The sequence below is a fragment of the Crinia signifera genome, chromosome 6, assembly GCF_055691185.1.
Source record: "Crinia signifera chromosome 6, ASM5569118v1, whole genome shotgun sequence".
Lineage (NCBI taxonomy): Eukaryota > Metazoa > Chordata > Amphibia > Anura > Myobatrachidae > Crinia > Crinia signifera.
In genome coordinates, this window is record NC_139222.1 from 164,288,246 (window position 1) to 164,309,148 (window position 20,903).

The window sequence follows — 20,903 nt, forward strand, 5'->3', positions numbered from 1 at the left end:
CGAACACACAGGGCAGAACACCCCTACAGCACACGGATGGAACCCATTAATTAAATGGAGAAAACACATAGGGCAGAGTACTAATACAGAACATGGGTGCAGTGGAACCCCTTTAATTATATTTTATAAAATTAAATGGAGCAAACACACAGTGCAGAGCACCAATACAGAACACGGGTGCAATGGAACACCTTTAATTATTTAAAATTAAATGGAGTGAATATAAGGTGGAGCACCCCTATAGCACACAGGAGAACCCATGCATTTATTTGGAGCACACAATGCAGTGCCCCTGTAAAGTAAAGGTAAAGACAATGGCACCCCTTTTGTTTAAAGGGCACAGCAACACACAGAGCAGCGTTATAGCCCCAGAACTAGCAGCATAGGACACCACAGGATTTCTATACTGTAGCAAGTGTAATTTTGCAGGTTGGCAGCACAGGATACAATACAGGACAGGACTACACCCAATGCCATCCTCCACTCAGACAAATGCCAGACACGTCCATCCTGCTCCCTTTCCCCGGAAATGAAGATGCGCCGAGCCGCGTAGACCTATATAGGGTCTCGTGAGAATCTGACAGTGAGATGGCATATTGCCGTGAGCCATGCTCAGATTAAGAACTTGGGGAGGGGGGGTGTCTGAGATCTGTACCGGCTCATCCCTAGTAAACAAACCAAACGGTCACGTTCCTGCTCTGCCTGTTAACTGACTGGGATGCTGTTGAAATCCTGACGGCCAAAATCCCGGCACTTTGTCCCTCTTTAGGTGTCCACAACACCCATAAATTAGTGTGCCGAGTGTAGTGAGGACAGCGAGTTGTGTAGTCCACAGTGAGCCGTAGTGAGCACAGCGAGCCCGCAAGGGGGGGCCATCCACGCCCCCCCCTTGTTGGAATTTTGTACCAATCCCAACTGACCCTCTTATAGAGTAACCATATATAATCTGTGCTGTCTGGCCCTAAATGCTGCTGAAATTTCTGGCTTTATTTTGATGTTGTAATGCAGAAGTTAGTAAAATATTTACTACAGGCAACATTGAATACAACATTCAAAGGGTGTAAATAAAATGTAAGTTTATTGCATTTTGTGCTGACAGAAGTCTGAAAACAAATAAAATCGGCACATTAAAGCTGTATGAGTAAGTAAAGTAGCATTCAACCACAACGAATCACACTGTAATTAACTACACAAAACATAAAACTATTTCTGGAAGTTACACAAACAAAAAGCAGCAAGTCTATAGCAGTGTATCATTTGGTTTGGAACAATAGTATCTGTACATGGATTAAATCTATACCCTTTGTTATGAACACTAGTTTAAAGCATTTATTTACTAGCCACATAAGAGAACGCTTGTATTAGTAGGAAGTACATAAAACAGAGTGCATGGGGGGGGTCCTAGATCACATTTTTCTGTGGGACTTTCCGAAACACAATTAAATATGTGTGTATATATATTTATATTGCACAAATAGCACAACGTGAGTTTAAATCAATAGATAACTTGAAGCCTTGGGAGTCATTTTTTATTTTTTTTTCTAAAGTTACTGTGTCAGCCAGATAGCATTCTGGCTTTTGTAGTGCAACTTGTAAATGGGAATTGCTAAGTTGCCACATTAGCAAGTTCAAGTTTTACTCCTGCTCTCAAAATTATATATAACATGCCTGTTAGCAGCATAGTTGTAGTACTGGAAGGTTTTCATATAGACCTCCTACCAGCCCTGTAGCATCCTGTTAAGTAATGTCTGCCAACTCCAGTCTGTACTAATGGCTGAAGAGGGCCTAGGTCTCCCCATTCTACTTTTTTTTATTTTATTTTATTTTTTTTAAAGATGATTAAAACTGGTACCAAAATATTTTTTATTTATTTCTTTTTTTCAAAGGTCCCTGATATGTCTGCATAGAAGCAATAATGTGTGCGTTCCAACTCTGAGCTACACAAAATGAGTACTAGGTCTTAGCTGGTTTCTAAGTAATTTCTGGCCTCTGAGTAAGCTGCTCCTCACTACACAACAATAATGTGTATGAGTCATCTTCCAAGTGCATCTGCCTTGTTCAAACCAGTGCATGGTGATTAAAAGCCCTCCCTAGGTGTCCTTGGTAGTCCAGATTGGAGTTGGGCAGAGTTCAGAAAAAAATATGATTGCGTAATATTTTGATGTGAAATAATAATAAAAAGCCTTAACTTGCAAAGCACTTACACCACAACATATCCTTTTTCAAATTTTGTCCAGATGTATGTAACCAAGAAAACTCTCTTTTTCAGTTTTAGTAGTTGACTATGATCTACTCTAAGGAAACAGCATCTGGAGCAAAAAGAGAGCCAGTTTTTTACTCTTAGAGGCACTTCAAGGGAGATATAGCAAAACTCGTGTATGTACAAATGTCAAACAGCCTGTTCAACTGTACACCAGTGGTTGCTCCAAAAGGTGTAATGCACAGCTGCCAAAACTACGCCAACTGAAACTTGCTGAGTCAGAGTGCTGTTACCGGTCAGATTTAGATATTTGCACAAATAATTGCATGCTTGACGAAAAGTAAAAGGTCCCCTTAACCAAAATTTGCACTTCATTCTTTGACATGTGCATGCAAGGCTGGTGAATTTCTCATTTTACACAAGGCAAAATGGACTACACAACATCAAAACACCGCTACAGACATAGTTCCAGTCTGTCACAACTGCTAATGGTGAGCGTGCACCTCTAGTCAATTCTCCACAAAAATGGCATCCGTTTTCCTAAAAGTTTGATTCAAGATCAGAGTTGGACTTTCCTTCAACAGGTGACTTCATGCTGTAGTTCTCTGTTGGATTCATATGTCAGGTTCTCACAAATGGAATACATTTATTACAAATACTACACTTAACATGAAATCACCAGCCAAAAAAAAACATATCAGTCCTATATAGATTTTATTATGTACATTATAATTATGTGATGAGGTGCTTGAGCTGTTAATTAGATTTAAGTATTTTAATGTGCTACACATGAAAATCCATAAAACTTTGTCTTACATGCTCACGCTACCTTTTAAACATCAGTAATCTGCAGCCTAAATAAATCTCTGTTAATATATTAAAAGAAAAAAATATTTATTATATACAATGGTGGGGGGGGGGGTGTTATTTAACACAGTTGCCATGGATCTTTCTGCAATGTTACCATGGCACTTTAAACGTATAAGTTACGTATTTCTTGGGAGTGCTGATCTGAGATTACAGCACTAACTAATATACAATGGTACCTATATAAAAAGGACCCTACATTATACCTGCACTGACACGGGTAAATGATTGACACAAAATTAGGTGAGAGTAAATCAATCTTATCTAACACTGTTCTGGAAGACTGGTCCCTGGAGAGAATTCTTGACTAGAATATTCTAATTTGAAAGTTGATGTTTCAAAGTGTATGAACAATAGCAGCCTTTTATTATTTGATAGTGCTCCAGCAAACAAAATCACAGATCTCATTGTCACACACCAAACCGTGATCAATCCAATCAGTGTTACTAATTCTAGATGTAATGGGGAAAATAATGTTGTTGTGCAGAGGATGAGGACAAGAAGCAAGTGCAGAAATCACAGCTAAAATAAAGCAGATTAGAATGGTGTGAGATGGGTGTTAAATAAGCAGTCTATTCTACGCCATGCAATGTAAGACAATGGAAGCAGTTCACAGTCTCCGAAAGGTGCGGTGGTTTCCCTGCCACTAGTCTAAAACAACAAAAACTCTTGCCCCAGTCTGGTCTGCTTTTCTAAAATATTGGTGTATTCACTGCACATTTCCTCAGTGGCAAGCCTACAAAACAAAGGGTTCACTTAAAAGTAAAAGGCATTATACAATTGTTCTGTTTTTTTTGTTTTTGCATCAGATTATTATTGCAACATGCTCCTCGGCATCAGACAAGATATATATATATATATTTTTTTTTTCTCTTCGAGACAGCCCTTGCTTGATTTCCTACACAGCTATATGGTCCTTGCACAGCTTTGAATGCTGATTCAGTCCTCTTTCTCATTGCTTGTTCCTCATTTTGGGGTGTATGCTGTCTGAACAGTTAGTTTGTATGTAACCCTTTATCTGCTGTTCCACCAAGTCCTGACCAATCAAATTGCTGTAGCCGAGGAGAAAATAACGGCAGTCAAGAAAAGGGCATAGAGAGGAACATTTGGAACGGTAAAGCATGCTGGTGAATACTCCCCTCTCTCCCTTATCTTGTGACACCAGTGCCGTAATCAATGAAAATGATCTTTATCACCAAGAATGAAGATGGTGGAAATATCTCCTGCTTTTTGCCTGTACAACCCATGTGTTCTCCAAGTCTGTCAGGGAGCGATTGGTGTAACAGTGGATCACAGGATGCACAAAAAAGGGCCAGTTTTGATAGCATCTTAAGCAGTGCAGCTCAGTTTAAGAAACGTACATAGACTGTATGTAAAGATTTATATATTAACTTCATCAGTGGCACGCTGATGAAGGTATGAGAAACAGTTGCACTTGTGCTGGAATGGAAGATCTGGTGCTGCAGTTCACATGTAAGGGCATTAAAGGGGAATGATGGAAGCAAGTGAAGTTTCTGAGCACTGACCATAGGCCTCCCCACCATCTCTCCTGATCTCCTTCATGCCTTTTAGAATGTGGAGAGAGGTTCAAAGGCTCCTGCTAAGTGCAGCAAAAACTTCAGCCAGTTTCTGATGTTCAAGAATAGATAGTAATGACCTCACGTCCTCCCCCGCGAACCAACATTACCCGGTCCAGATGTTCTGTGAGGACTTCTAAAAATTCCATATCTGATGACAACTTCTTAAGGTATATAACACCAATATTAAAGGTATAAAAGTGTATACGACCATGTTCTCTCAATGTTTATGAAATAGACACCTTCGTTAATAAGCTTCCTGATACGTTTAAAGGGGGGGGGGGGGATTTTTAGAAAGGTTGGAAAAGTTGCCCATAGCAAGCTCAGTTACTGTCATTTTTGTAGCACTCCCTGTAAACTAACAGGAGCTGATTGCTATATCTCCCTCTAAGCCTGTAATTAAAAAAGTCAATGCTTACAATAGCAAAACAGGTGGACGCCCAAACACTCGAGCGACCGAATACGCCCGAACACCTCAATACCTGAGTGCTGGAGCATGCCTGAATGCCCGAGAATTCAGACACGCCCAAACACAATCAATTACCTGAAAGCCTGAACACCCAAAGTCGCCCGATCGCGCCCCAACTCCAAAATACTGAATGTTCCCAAGACCCAGAACTCTACTGAGCATGCAAAACCCGACCAAACACCCGAATCCATGAGCGCCTCAGCTCATCCGAACACCCCAGCGTGTGAACACACCTGAACACCTAAATCCCTGTGCGCCCGAGTGTGCAAACGTGCCCTGATAGCCCGAGTCCACAAACACGTCCCAAACAAGCCCTGTCCCCAAAAAATCTGATCGTGTGAATGTGGCCGAACGCACCCAAACACTTGAAGCCCTGAGTGCCCAAACTCGTCTGAGTATGAGAACGCGTCCGAACACCTGAGTGTGCGAACATGCCTGAGCACACCAAATACCAAACTGCACAAACGCTCCCAAGTGCCCGAATATCCAAGCATCCAAATGCACCTGAATCCATAAGCGTCCGGACTCCCCTAAATGCACCATAGCACCCGATCATGTGAATGTGGCCGAACGCCCCGTATACCTCACCTGAGCACACAAGTGGCCCAACCATGCCTGAATATCTGAGCAGCCGGACACACCCGAGCGACTGAGCACCTCAACTCCCATATATCCGAAGACCCGAGTCCCACAGATCTTTAGCTGTATCATCTGATCTTCCCTGCAGCAGGTAAGATCAAAACCCCCAGCAAAATATTTGCGGGAGTGCGCATTGGATCACAATCGTTCACTATTGTGAAAGGTTTGCAGTAAAAATCAGCCGAAAAATCGCTGTAATGTGTGAGCACCTCTTAGTGTGCCTTAAGAACCTTGTCTGCTCTTATAATACTAATTTTTGGTTACTGTTTAAGCATCAGAGATGTATTTCTGCCTAGGCTGAACACACAAATTTTATTGTTATGTATCAGATTAATATGTAAATGGAAACATGCAGCGCTATTAAAGAATCAAATCAATCAGTTTACTAAAAGACCTCTTTTTGTCTAAACTTGTTTATAAAGTCACTGTTTTAAAACAGTAAACTTGCGCTTCCCAATCTTTGTCTGCATGGCACTCATATACCCCTTTTTATCGCAAAGCCAGGTCAGACCCAGGATTTCCATCCTGGGTCCAGCACTCCCATTAAACCAGGGTCGCCCATTATACAGAGGGCAACCCGGGTTTAACCCTTTTTATAACCTGGGTTAAATTACCAGGTCGGTCGACCCGGGTTACAAGCTTTGGTGCTTTCATACGTTACCAACCCGGCAATAACCTGGGTCCAAGGTTCGATGTGAAAGGGGTATAATAGTCGAGATTTCAGTTGGGTCAATGCTTGAGCACACATGGTTAAATTAAAATAACAGGTATTATTAAATAACCTGCTCTCAAGTATGGATATGTTTAAATCCTGTACTGTTAGAGCTATATATCGGGTTTTTATGATTGCTACTTTTGCCCACAGCCACTGATCAGTTTCTAGCTATTATCTTCTAGAAGGTACTAGATAAATAAGTAGAATCTGATCAGTTGCTATAGACAATATCTTCACTTCTACAAACCCGCTCTTAAGTAAATATACCCCATAGTGTGCCTTAAGTACTGTCGCTGGGAACCCCTGCACTAATGTTTTAATGGCAGAGCAAGACTATAATGTTTGTATAGGAACAGCAATCATTGCCTAAAGCCGAGCTCATGATCAAAGCTAAATGGGCACCTGGTACCCTGTAGCTTAGCAAATGTCCTGTAGCGGTAAAACCCTCTCTCCCATATTTATAGCTTGCATCATTTAACTTGAGTTCAGTCAACTTACACTCCAACAGAAAAGGATACAGTTTTCATCCCCTTTCCTATTACGAGGTGGTCCAGGCATATTGAGCAGTACAAGTTTTGCATCGTGAGACTTTTTAACTATAACTTCGTTCAGTTTTACAGCTGTGTGCATCCTGCGAACATTTGACTGGTTCCTGGATAAAAAAGAAAAATAATGAAAATATATACCATGTAGCAGGTCCGGCACTCCAATAATGTGTAAATTGCTGGGGCGGGTGCCCGCTCGCTTAGCAGTAAACAGATCCAAAGAAAGAGCAGCACTCCATCCAAGTAGTTTTCAAAAATACATTTTATAGCACCACAGCAATGTTTCAATGCTTTCGCTTTCAAGCCTGATGACGATGCGAAACCATTGAAACATTGCTGTGGTGCTATAAAATTTATTTTTGAAAACTATATATATATATTCATCACCTAAAATAATAATCTTGCTAATGTAACATTTACTAAGGGGGAATTCATTTGTGGATGAAAGCGTCAATGCTGGCAATGACAGCCCAATTTGCACCCTTTTCCCAGGTTAATTTGCGACCCTTTTAATTAAAAGTGCCTGCTATTGGGTAGCAAACACTTTTATTGAGCAAGATCCCACCACAGTAATGTGTGTTTAATGTAGAGCTAACTTTGGCCGGGCGAATCTGATCAGCCACAATTGAGTTCCCTCCTATATATGTAAAACATTAAGGGCCGACTTACAAGTTCTCCCACTCACTTTGATTGCAAGGAGGAAGAGGGGAAAAAAATAACATATTAGTCTAAAAGGCAATTCCATATTTTCTGTAAGCTTAAGCATGTACTTAAACAAATAACTTTTGGTACTTATGTAGTAACTGGGCTGCCGATTTCTAAATCGGGTCGGATCGGGAGATCGCATCGCATCGCATGCGACCATGCGATTCGATGCGATGCGATGCGATGACCCGATGTTTAACATGGAATTCAATGGGAAAAATGGGTCCTTTTTTTATACCCCTACTATTCAAGTGGGCATGGAGTTGGATATAAACCTGTGGCGAGCGTAGCGAGCCACCGAGCCCGAAGCGTGGCGAGCGCAGCGAGCCCCGCGAGGGGACGCAGAATACTGTTTAAGAAATCTGCGTCCCCTCGCGGGGCTCGCTGCGCTCGCCACGCTTCGGGCTCGGTGGCTCGCTACGCTCGCCACAGGTTTATATCCAACTCCATGCCCACTTGGATAGTAGGGGTATGAAAAGGACCCCTTTTTCCCATTGAATTACATGTTAAAATAGACTTGGTCCATTTTAACATGTAATTCAATGGGAAAAAGGGGTCCTTTTCATACCCCTACTATCCAAGTGGGCATGGAGTTGGATATAAACCTGTGGCGAGCGTAGCGAGCCACCGAGCCCGAAGCGTGGCGAGCGCAGCGAGCCCCGCGAGGGGACGCAGAATACTGTTTAAGAAATCTGCGTCCCCTCGCGGGGCTCGCTGCGCTCGCCACGCTTCGGGCTCGGTGGCTCGCTACGCTCGCCACAGGTTTATATCCAACTCCATGCCCACTTGGATAGTAGGGGTATGAAAAACACATATCTCACTCAATCTCACTTGCATCTGACACATTAATGACAACTGTAGTTAAGGATTAATGATATATTTGTGACAGAAAATAAAGCAAACAAACAAATTAATGTGACTTATTAAGCAATGTTAAGGCATGCAGGATACGGCCAAATACATCATCGCCAGCTAGGGACTTGCGCCATACAAATTCGGTCATGTAGCTGGTCAGATTGCTGCGAGCTGTTCCACGATGGCACTTATTCCTCCACTTGACACAACCCCATAAACGTTCTATGTTCTGGGTGTGTGCCCCACTTTCTGGATCCACAAAGTTGAAGCGGTGGTTCACCCTGGCATGAGTGTAGCCAGCCGCCTCCAAATCAGTGGTTCGGTATGCTCGCCAGCAATCCGACATCACAGTGGACCCAGGTTCGATGTTAGCTTGAATAGCAGCCATCAGGGTTGCAGCATCTCTCTGGGCAACTGGCAGCATGAAGCATTGCCCAGTCTCTCTGCAGACACCGCCGAACACCCATTGCTGGGGAAGTAGTCGGCCCACATTGGACTTACGACGGACAAAAAGAGTCTCATCCACCTCGACCACTTTTCCTGGGCCTCCAATCTTGCGCTGCGGCTGAGCAAGAATATCCTGCTCACAGGCCTGACGCATAAACGCATTATATGCGACCACTGTCTTGATTGACAGATTCAGTTCCTTTTGACACAACTCCACTGATGTCAACTCCTGGCTCCACAAATATATGAAACGGACAATTGTGACAAAAGGGAGTCGGCACCCAGGACTAAATAGCGCAGCACGAACACTTTTTTTCTTGCCGCAAGCCTTGATATAACACCGCCACTTTTGATCAGCCATGTTCAGGCGCATGGGATGCCCGTTGTCGCAGGTGGCTGTGGTGGGCAGAAGGCCATGTTGCTGCAGGAAAAGAACAGCAGCTTCTTCAGTCTGCGGCAATGTAAACAGCCTTGCCGACGACGCAGCTGCTGACGTGGAAGCTGTAGCCATATCCGTATCCAAATCTCCTCCAAAATCACCTCTCTCAAAACAGCACTTTCTCCTCTCAAACACCCTCACATTTTACTCCTCCCTAACCTCCTAAAATACCCTTTCTCCCAATTTTTGCCACCTGTGCCAAAGCCTAAATTAAAAATTAGGTGCAATAGGTGAAAAATCGGGCCCATCGCATCGGATCGCATCGCATCGGATCGCATGCGATTTGGTTGTATGCGATGCGATGCGATATCGCATCGCATCGCATCGGATTGTATGCCTTAACTTAAGGCATACAATCCAAAAATCGGCAGCCCAGATACTACATAAGTACCTAACTTTTTTTTTCTATTTAGATTATTTCTGTAATACTAAAATGCAGTTTAAATGAAAATGTCATACTCCTGAGTCTGATTCTTTTGGTCAGGTACTTTGTGTGTACCATTAAAATGCCCTACATTTAATTGATGAAGTTCTACCTACTGTAAAGGCCTACAGTAATTCAGAACTATGGAAAAAGAGAAGGTGTGGACCATAGGCACTCACAGGGCCGCCAACAGATGGGTGCTGTGGGTACAGCTGTCCCGGGCCCTGGCATCTAGGAGGGCCCGGGCAGCTCATTTTGCCCACCGCAACCCCCCTGACTGCCTCCACTGTGCTGCCCTCGGTGCACTGAACAAAGCACAGGCTTCTTCAATGCAGGATGCCGGTGGCCAATTAAAATGCTGAACCAATCAGAGTACAAGCTTTGATTGGCTCACCAGCTGGTGCTGCATTTTAATTGCCCGCCGGCATCCTGCATTGAAGAAGCCGGTGTTTCAGGACCTGCTGCGTTCAGCAGAAGGGGGTGAGGGAGCAGGAGTCGGTCAGTAAGAGAACGGAGATGGGCGAGGGGGGCCCGGACGGGCCTGGACTGGAAATCAGTCCCAGGCCTTGCAATTCCTAGTGGCAGCCCTGGGCAATGAAGTATTTATTACTAAAAGTATAAAGCATAGGACAATAGATACAAAATAGGTATCACGTATAAACCTATAGTTTCTTCTGCCTTGAAGAAAAGCCCTCCATACGCAATTCATGAACCATTGAATGATTTTTCCAGTCTGTGCAAATGTGAGTAAGTCTGACCCTAACACAACTCAGAGACAGGCAGATTGAGACCAGCGTTAATGTCACACAACCTCCCTTAAAACACCTGGGCATGCCTGCATGTTTTTCAGACACTCCCAGAAAACATCCTGTTACCACCCCCAATTACAGAGTTTCTTTCAAATTGCGATTAGATATTCTTGCTACTTTGGCTCACGCATTCACGCTCTGATCCGTATTAACTGATAATCGAGCGTATTGCGCACAACAGTGATCAACTCTGAATCAGGTTCTGGGGTCTAATTCAGCATGAATTGCTACTTAGAGAACAAGCAATTGCCGGCCAACAAAAAGCCGCTGCCCAGAAAGAAAAAATCAACGGTCATTGCAAAATTGTGAATTGTGCACTTCATTCGTAGATCCATTCGCAAAAAATGCAAATAGTCTAGGGCTTCCACTAAGCTGTTTAAGAACCAAGCTGGAAGTGGTCTTTGTTCATGTCAGAGACCCATCCTAAAAATGCCTTGGCATGCCTGCGTTTTTACAAACACACCCAGAAATGCCAAGTTTCTGCCCCCCCAACCCTGGCTTCCTGTCAATCAAACTGTGACTGCTATGTGTATGTATATTTATTTGCAATATGCGGCTGCTCAATATGGACACTGCGCACACCAGTCGTTTGATAATCAACCAGATTGAGAATTCTCTAAATAGGGATCCATTCTGAATTAGGCCCTAAATTCACCCGATCATTATTTTGAATAATGCTGCCCTTTGCTATTTTATTTTCCATATTAGAGAAACCCATATAACAAAGTGCTTTTCTTTGTTTTTCATCGTAAGAGACCTCCTTAATCACTTCACTGGTAATCCTGAGAATTTTCCGGGCTATGTTTTAATGCCAAGACTGGCAAGCCCAGACAATTCTCGGGATTCCCAGTGTTTAGCGCCAGGCAGCGCTGCTGAGTTAATCGCTGAACTCCCCCGCAACCCCCCACGCTCCGGCTGTTGTATTACAGCCTGCGGCGCCGGCTTATGACAAGCCGGGTTGCCACAGGCAGGGCCGAGCAGCAGCTCATTGACTGTTCAGCGGCGCTGCCCGAACCCGGGGATAAAGCAGTGGGTTTTTTTTTACACACCTACCTGGCTTACCTATAACATAATGTTTGTTATTAGCAGTATTACACTATATTTTGTTTTCTCTTTATACTCTTTTTTGGGGTTAAAATCCTGAGAGAAAGAGGAGAAAAACATATACCTCATCTTGATTCAAAGCGCTCTGGAACAACTCAGAATCGATCTGTGGTATTGTATTGTTTCCATTTGGAGTGGTTCTCCAAATACCTGTTTTGTTTCTGGGGCTGCTTATCATAAGCGCATGGTCTACTGATTTGAAACCATCCTATCTTGTTGCATTTTTTTTAGGGAGCACTCCCCAGAAAACACTCGCCAAGAGGGGAGCGCTCCCTAAAAAAAAACCCACCACTGAAGGGGTTAAAACAAAAAAAGGAGGCATAAATATCCATTAACTCGGGGGTAGCTTACAGAGATCATTTCTCTTTGGATGTACCTTAACCCTGACATCCCCTTTGTATCAGTGAATGTGCACAGATATAAACAAAGAACCAATTTTCCTGCAGCTGCACATTTCTACAAACGTAACTACTGCATTAACTGTCACTGCGTATGTGCTTTCAGTTTTCAGTGTGAAATGGCCTTCTGTGCATGATCAGAAGAGTACAGCAGGATATTCCAGAGAGGATGGATATGAAATGCTGGTTCCACTTAGGAGCCCTATAGGCTGCAGTCACACCCCTGTTCGGATGTTACAGATAGGGGTAGTTTTAAAGAATGATTCAGCAATAAAGTTTACAATATTGCTAACACCACTGCAATGTATTATAAATGCTTGACAGTATGGATGACTTTTTCAATATATTTAGACACATTGGATTTCTTTCCACTATTCTTAACTTTGTTAAATCTATCCTTCATATTTATCTTAACTTTTTAGAAATAAGATATTTGGCGCCAAAGCTTGTCAGAATATAATTACTACAAAGATAATACATTATACTTACGGTTTCATGTTGAAAAGGTCTTTTATCCCCTCTGAAGTGCTAGGACTTTTATTCTTGTTTTTGTCTGCTGTGAACTTCTCCTTTGTCCAGGTAAGGTGCACCTTTTCTGGAGCAGTATCTGGTTCCTCTGGTGGAGATTGAGGGGTACTAGAGAAATCTGTTGCATTTGTATCATGTATTAACTGTACCTGAACGTAGAAGAGATCCAGTCATGGATAGAGAAATAGAAAGACGTAGAGGTGAGTAAGGAATTATAATGACAACTTTCATTAGTGCCGCTACCACGACTGCATTTTTCAAGAATGAAGGCCAAGTAAATGTAATGGTAATGTTACCTCTTCTTCAGGTTGTTCCTCACAATCTCCTACTTGCTCCTCAGGAACACTTAGATGAAGCCGAGAGTTTGTGGGGTTCTTGCGTCTTATTGATCCACGTGATTCATCTGTAATGCTCTGAATCTGTATGGAATGATAGATGAGGCATGAACAACAACGGATATGGATTGTGGTTTTCTCAGACATGTTTGTAGTTTTAGCATTTGGTTTCTTAAAACAAATTGACACGAAAGTTGGGCTTGGGGCTGTGACTAATGATGAGTTGGTGCTCATAGCAACAAATAAGAATCTAGCGATTATTATTCTAGTACATTCTATAAAATGATAGCTAGAATTTGTTTAGAGGACAATACCTCCCTTTGTCCGCTAAACAAAATTTGCTGATTCTCCTGCCTAAATTCCAAAATATCACTACGTCACTTATTGTAAATGTATAGGATAAAAGCGCTTTACATATTTAAAATAGTTATTTATATAGCGCACACATACTCCACAGCGCTATACAGCAAATATTTGAACATTCACATCGGTCCCTGCCCCAGGGGAGCTTACAATTTATATTCCCTACCACATGTACACGCACACATTCTAGGGTTAATTTTGTTGGGAGCCAATTAACCTACTAGTATATTTTTGGATTGTGGGAGGAAACCAGAGTCAACCCATGAAAGCATGGGGAGAATATACAAACTCCACACAGTTGGGGCCGTGGTAGGACTCAAACCCATGACCTCAATGCTGTGAGGCAGTAATGTTAACCATTGCACAGTCTGTGCTGCCCGTATGAGTACTGAATCCCTGGCCGGAAACCATGATCAGCAATCCATCTGGGAAATTGTTAATTTTAAGAATTGCTGATCCCATGATGGGTGCATAGTAATTGTTAAACTTAATATTCTCGATTCCTCAACCCAGCTTTCAGGAGATCGTGAATTTGCCGCAATATGACTCTAATGTATGGAGGCCATAACATGTACTATATTTACCTCCCGCTCCCGTTCTGTTTTGGTCAGATGCATTTGCTTCAAGATTTGGGATCTTTGCTCCATCCCTAGAGTCTTCTCATATGTGTATGCTGAAATGTCGCTGTCATGCTAAGAAAAAAAATGTAAAATGATAAAATGCATTATATAATAATATATCAGTATAATGCCCTATATAAACAAGTTAAATAGAGACATATCAGTAATGTTATAAAAGAGAAAAAAAAAATAAGAATTTAGTCTGCATTTGTAATTAGCAACAGATATTGGCATGGCTAATCACATCACAATCATATGCACAACCAGTACTATTTTTCTGAAAAAATAGGTTCAGGAACTGCAGGTCTGGGGGTGGATCAATTAATTAAAAAAAAAACATATATAATAGAGAGAGGGAGGGAGAGATAGATGTATATATTGTATTTAGAAACAAAGGCTCTCACAGGTGACTTTAAAATAAAACTTATCTTATGAAAAGTACATTTTCAGTTCCTGATGATGTCATATTTAATTAGAGGTTCAGGAACTGAGTTCCTGCTGGTTCCTGCTGAAAAATAGCACTGTGCACAACCATATGCAAAGATTCCAGCCATCAGTTATACAGTATATAATATATTACAGAGACATTGGGCCTGATAAACCATGCTATAATAAAATGGGTTACAATGTATTTATTGTTTTTGCATGCAGGGTAATACTGGCTACTTCTGCATATAGGACTGCAGGGTGGGGTTTGGAACCGCACAGACTTTTAGTGTTTGTTTAACAATTTCTGAAGGACCAACATTAAGACTATACTAAGTGAGATTCTAATAGTCATGTGGTTGGTGGTGCACCCACGATTTCAGTATAGCAACTGAATGGGGATTTTTTGTTTGCTCAAGGGAGAGCAAACACAAGACTTGAAAAGGCTTTGTGGGCGCACTCTTGTTTATGTATATGAAGTTAATTAAAACTTAACATTTATTTCGATCTATTAATATAAGGTAGCCAAGGTTTAAAAGATTTAAAGAGTGGAGTATAAAGGGTGAAAAAGGTAGATGAATGTAAATTTTTTAATTCTCGAGCACCAGTCGTAAAGTATATACAAAGTATAAAATGTTGTGTGATGGTACTTTTTGCTGTTCACACCTTACTCTCCATTCGGCGCATTACGTCCTCATCAACATTGATATATGGACAAACCATTCATTTTCGCCCACAATCACATTGTCCATATATCAATGTTGATGAGGACGTAATGCGCCGAATGGAGAGTAAGGTGTGAACAGCAAAAAGTACCATCACACAACATTTTATACTTTGTATATACTTTACGACTGGTGCTCGAGAATTTAAAAATTTACATTCATCTACCTTTTTCACCCTTTATACTCCACTCTTTAAATCTTTTAAACCTTGGCTACCTTATATTAATAGATCGAAATAAATGTTAAGTTTTAATTAACTTCATATATATGAATATCTGCATGATGGAAAGTGTAAATGTCTCTTCAAAGTCTAACATGTATCCACTTTTGGATCATCCCCAAAATAATTGTGCATTGTTTTTATTTTTGTATGTAAGTGACACTATAATGAAAATTACAATAAAAAAAGCTTTTAAAATATAACACAAAATATTTCTTGCCTGTTTATTTAAACTAAATTATATATATAGTTTATATGGACTTTTAAATGTGATGTCTAGTTATGCAGTCTTTCAATGAAAAATGAAATTGAAAAGAAGGTAGTTTGACTGCAGAAGCCACCCCCCCCTGTATACTGAGTAACCGTTCTAATTGTGGAATCACATTTATCAGGCATACAGTATTGGGTATGCTTAGTTGGAAGAGAGGAAAATGAACTTACCATTTCTACTACTTCTACTTCTGCATTAATTCTTAGATGGTATAAGAAGGTGGTCAGATCTTTCTTCATTTGTATACTGTTATCATCCATTTGAGCAACTGTGAAGATCCGCATTGTACATTTCTTCCAGACCTTTTTTTATATGGGATAAATATAATAATTCACTTGCGAAAATAATATAAATAATTTTAATTCATAGTTCTGGTGATTTGTAATTCACTTATCGACATAAATTGTAGTTCATTCACTGTAAACTATATAATGGAACAGAATAGGGCCTGGTCTTTTTTCATACATACAAATCTAACTAAAAAGCTGACAAAGATTATGTACAGTACATATAATATAATTAGATAATGCCCAATATGATGTATACACCATAGAAGCAGAGATGGTAACTATCTCAAGACTGTTTGCTTTAGTAGCTTCTGTTCAACCTCAGTATTGTGCTGCTACTTAATATATTCTGTTCTGCATTGATGTGCATTGCTTATACCGCTTTCACACAGCAGCAGCCATATAACCCAGCAATTACTGAGAATTACCCGGCTTTTGAAGCCCCGGGTTATTCGGCCATCTGCTGTCAGACCCCCTTCACACAAGAGTGCAAATCTCCGGTTCTAAAATTTAGACCCGGAGATTTGCTCTATTACATGGGTTTTTCACCTGTGTGAAAAGGTCAACCCGGATCTTAAACTTCGGGTCTTCAACCCTGGTCATTTGCAGAGTTGGAGACCAGGAGATTAAGATCCGGATTGACCCTTTCACACAGGAATGTTACCTGTGTATTTCATTAAATTCCCGGGTGGAACTGCTTCAGTCAAGAATTTAATTTTCTGTGTGAAAGGGGTATTCATTTCCATACTTACCTAAATCTCCGGGGCAGTCCCCTGAAAAGTTTTGAGTTTGGAATTTGAGGTCCCTGAACTTGTGAATGTCCTTGTTTTTCAAAAATCACCAACCACACAGCAAAGCGATCTGTGCTTAATTTACTATATCCACTTAACAGCAAAACACACTATAAATTCATTAAATGTATTTTTCTCTCAGAGCACTAAATTTTAGGGTTGTGGACTGGTCTAGTGCTGGCCATACACTAGACCAGTGTTTCCCAACTCCAGTCTTCAGGGACCACTAACAGTCTGTTAGACAATTGGAATAATTAACACCACCGGTGAATTTAAAAAAAATGTGTCCCCAAGGACTGAGTTTAGGAAACACTGTACTAGACCAACTTTCCAACTAGCTGGTTGGTTGGCATGGAAATCTGATAATGGATGGGAACAGATTTAACAAATTTGTCTAAATAAGTCGTGGGAACTGAAATATAACTAGATCATATGGCCCCATTAAGCTCCCTACTGATAATGAAGAGGGGATCAGCTAAATGGCACTTACACAGGACACTCTGCCAGCAGGTCAAACGCAGGTGCTCACGCTGTGCCTATACTGGGACATTATGGTAGGTGGATTCTGAATGCAACTCCATAGGCAAAAAAAATGACTTATTATGTCCACTTAAATTTCAGAAAAAAAGGTGCTTTGCAAGCAGGTTTGAATTAGACCCTTAATTAGTTCTGTCAATTTGATGTAACCATCTGTGAAAAGCCATGTATATACTTTAAAAACTGGAACATTCAGGTGCTTTGAGGACCGCGTTTGGTAAGCTCTGGTATAGTGTATGCCAAGCTTAACCACTTGCCTGGCATAGTCGCATCAGACGCTACCACACAGCAGATTTAAGTGAGCCACGTACCTTGTGGTGACGCAGGAGGAATGGTAATAGCATCAGCATGCCACCATCATGGACCACCCACCAAACATCGATATTGCCTTCAGAAAATCTCTCCTGATTTCCAGGGAACATGGCTACATTCTTGGTGACAATCAAAGCCAAGTGAGCAGCAGTTGTTTCCCTGACAAGTTCTGTAATGAATAAATTATACCTGTAACTATTTAAATAGTTTGAATCCAAATCTTATGAAAGGAACCATGGCATGCAAACATGAAAAACACAAAGGTCATAAATTTAAGTAGGTAGGGCATCACAAAGAGCGCGATAAAAATCTATAAATAGTACCAATAAAGTTTCTCCAGGTCTGGTGGTCTTCTTTTTGCCTCCAATTCCTTGGCCACCCAACAAGTGCAGTGTTATGTTGCAGTCCTCCAAGGCCACTTGACTGAATCAAATGAGAAATCCCATCTCTGATATTGGAAGATATAACCACCTGGCAAAATCCCTTTACCTTCTCGGTTTCCATAACTCGGCGGAGAGACTGGATTAAAACAAATTATAATATAATATGAAGATGTATGTAAAATAGAATACATAAATATAATATTTATATACCGTACATGCCTACAGTGTAAATATAAATATGACATCCCTCACCTCTTCAGCACGCTGAGACTGTGGATGATTCTCCAAGTAGGTCCCTTCCAGCACTGATCCAACAATAGTCAACCCTTTACCAGCTTTTAACTGAGAGGTCAAAGAAAGGAGCTGGGGGTGAACAACATTTTGATCCTGATCCACTCGCACTAAGACAAGCAACTGAGGCCTATAATAAAGAATCAAAAATAGTTTATTCTCAAAAGTATATCCATTGTACAGAATCATGTGTAACCTGACCGACAAAAAGGCTTCTAAGCAAGGAAGCTCTCCTGTACGTACCTCCAATTCTTAGTATGTGGGGGGCCCTCCTCCAATCTTAGGAGGGCATATCGAGCAGCACTGAGTGACAATCCACGAATTCCATCTCCCCACTCTTTCTCAGCCCTACATATACACAAACGGTTGAATTAATGCTTTTAGTTCCCTTATCCATTGGATGCAACACAACACATGGTGACTCCTAACGGTTTCTGTTGGTATTCTTTATAAAATAAATACTTCATAAACTAGACTATATTCATTACAGGAACTGTAGAATTAGTTGGGTAAACCTGTCATAATAGGCACAAAACTGGCTTATCAGCACCCAATACGAACATCTGGAGTATTCAACCAATAATAGTGCTTATAAATGATTTATATATATATATATATATATATATTTACTCACCCTCTGTACTCAATGTATTTGTAGATAAGACCAGCTACCAGCATAGCCACCAGAGCATAATACCAGGAGCAGATAAACATGAGAGACAGGCAGAGACTCATGCCCAGGAATGAAAGTGCCCTGTAAGGATGACATGTCATAGCATTATGTAAGGAGAAGCTGAACCCTCACAAATGCCTTCTATGAGTCAGACAAAAAAATGCGTGGGGATCATAATGAATTCCTATTAAAATAGCAAACATCAGCTACATTGCGGAATGGAGCAGAGGGATGTCTTTGAAATGAGGCCTATATCAAACCAGCCATCTCACAAGGTTTAATACAGTCTTCCAGGCCTTCACTCACCAGTGGTAATATTTGAAGCGAGGCCTCCAGTTGGGAGTCCTGAGCAATGTCTGCACTGCACAGGCCAAGTTAACAAACATGTAACACATCAAGAAAAACCTGCAGTTATAGAGAAGAAGAAAAGACAGCAGCTAGAAATGTAGAGCAAAAGGAGGATACATAGAAGCTACAGTAGGATATAGGGTGGTGGAAAAAAGAAAACACTACATATTATTAGAGGGTCTACAGAGATAGCAAACATACATGGAAAGAATTGGAGCTACTTCATCCAGGGATGCAATGAGGATACCAATCTCACAGATACAGGCTGTCAGCAACAGTGCCCATGTGGGTTCTCCATTAGCCTTTCCATGTCCGAACACCTATTTAATGGAATGACAAAAGAAAATCCACTGTAAATGATTAATATCCTTAAGAACAAATCCCTTTAACAATATCTCTTGGTGGTGGAAAAGGCATGTTCAGGATCACAACTAGGCTGGTGCGGACAGTGCATGGCACATAACACATTTGCACTGCGGGCGGAAGCGGACGGATCCACCCACATCTGCTTTTTTTTTATTTGTGTGTGCTGCCAGCTGCTGTGTACAGCCCACTATAAATGTATAATCATACTGGTGCGCTCTGCTCCTTCTCTGCTGGATGCACCGCTACCATTACACATTGCAGCAGGTAGAGCTGCAGCTGCCTGGGTGATAAGAGGGCCAGAGCCATTGGCTGTGCCAGCTTTTAGTTATGAGTGGGTCAGCTTTGTACACAGGGCAGCAGAAGAAGAGAGCCCTCCTGCTGCTGGACAGACAGGAGAAACACTGCAGGACTGTAGGTGCTATGGGCTGATTGCAGGTAATATGGGCTTTGTGTGACCAAATGGCATTGTTGTAATGTGTGGTGTACTGTGTATAAGGGGTTGTACTTCATGGTGTAATGTGAATAGGTTTGCCCTTCTGTGTGGAGTAACCTGAATTTGGGGGTATTATTTTGTGACCATGCCCATTTCCTACAAGTCCACACATTTTATGAGGGTGCATAATGTCCCAATATTGAAGGGAGGGCAGCAGTGATCTTTCTTGCACAGAGCACCAAAATATCTAGTTATGACTCTGGGGGGTAAATTTATTAAAGCTTCTAAAAATGAGAAGAGGTGATGTTACCTATAGCAACCAATCAGATTCTGTATCATTTCTAGGATGCAATAGAGAAATGATAGACAGAATCTATAGGCAATATCACCTCTTTTCATTTTTAGAAGCTTCAGTAAATTTACCCATGGGTATCTTGACAAACACAAATAAATGCAGTAAATATGGCCAACTTATATTAGTTCATAGACTTTCTTTACTGGAAACTTAGCTTGATTCAAAGATGGGTGCAAATCGGATTGCTTCTGCCTCTTAAGCAGCAGATCCAAAGCCAGGTACACAAAAGGCAATGTGTGTACCTGGCAAAATTAGCAGCTGCAGTTGATACACTTGCCAATGCAAGTGGGGAGTGAGCAACGGTGGGGGAGAGAGAGCCTTGTTAATATGGTCCTCACTCGTCTGAACTGCACAGATGAGGGAAGTTCTGAACTATTAACGATGTTGAATGCACACACCTGACGAGAAAGTATGATATCGCTCAGAAGAGCCCTTCTGAGTGAGAT

At 41.4% G+C, this 20,903-nt stretch overlaps 1 protein-coding gene across 1 annotated transcript in view; it reads right to left on the bottom strand.

Annotated features, from left to right (window-relative positions):
• Positions 1 to 1,059: 1,059 nt before the first annotated feature.
• Positions 1,060 to 20,903, bottom strand: part of SLC12A5 (solute carrier family 12 member 5) — a 72,402-nt gene continuing 52,558 nt past the window's right edge. Inside the window, exons 13-26 of the mRNA XM_083147886.1 lie at positions 19,505 to 19,623; positions 19,262 to 19,360; positions 18,917 to 19,036; positions 18,526 to 18,630; positions 18,244 to 18,412; positions 17,932 to 18,127; positions 17,608 to 17,777; positions 15,852 to 15,983; positions 14,004 to 14,111; positions 13,018 to 13,140; positions 12,683 to 12,870; positions 7,682 to 7,696; positions 6,986 to 7,119; positions 1,060 to 4,795 (exon numbers count right to left, since the gene is read on the bottom strand). Of these exons, the coding sequence (XP_083004012.1) occupies positions 4,704 to 4,795; positions 6,986 to 7,119; positions 7,682 to 7,696; positions 12,683 to 12,870; positions 13,018 to 13,140; positions 14,004 to 14,111; positions 15,852 to 15,983; positions 17,608 to 17,777; positions 17,932 to 18,127; positions 18,244 to 18,412; positions 18,526 to 18,630; positions 18,917 to 19,036; positions 19,262 to 19,360; positions 19,505 to 19,623 (1,770 nt within the window). The 3' untranslated portion in view covers positions 1,060 to 4,703. The remainder of the gene's footprint in view (positions 4,796 to 6,985; positions 7,120 to 7,681; positions 7,697 to 12,682; positions 12,871 to 13,017; positions 13,141 to 14,003; positions 14,112 to 15,851; positions 15,984 to 17,607; positions 17,778 to 17,931; positions 18,128 to 18,243; positions 18,413 to 18,525; positions 18,631 to 18,916; positions 19,037 to 19,261; positions 19,361 to 19,504; positions 19,624 to 20,903) is intronic.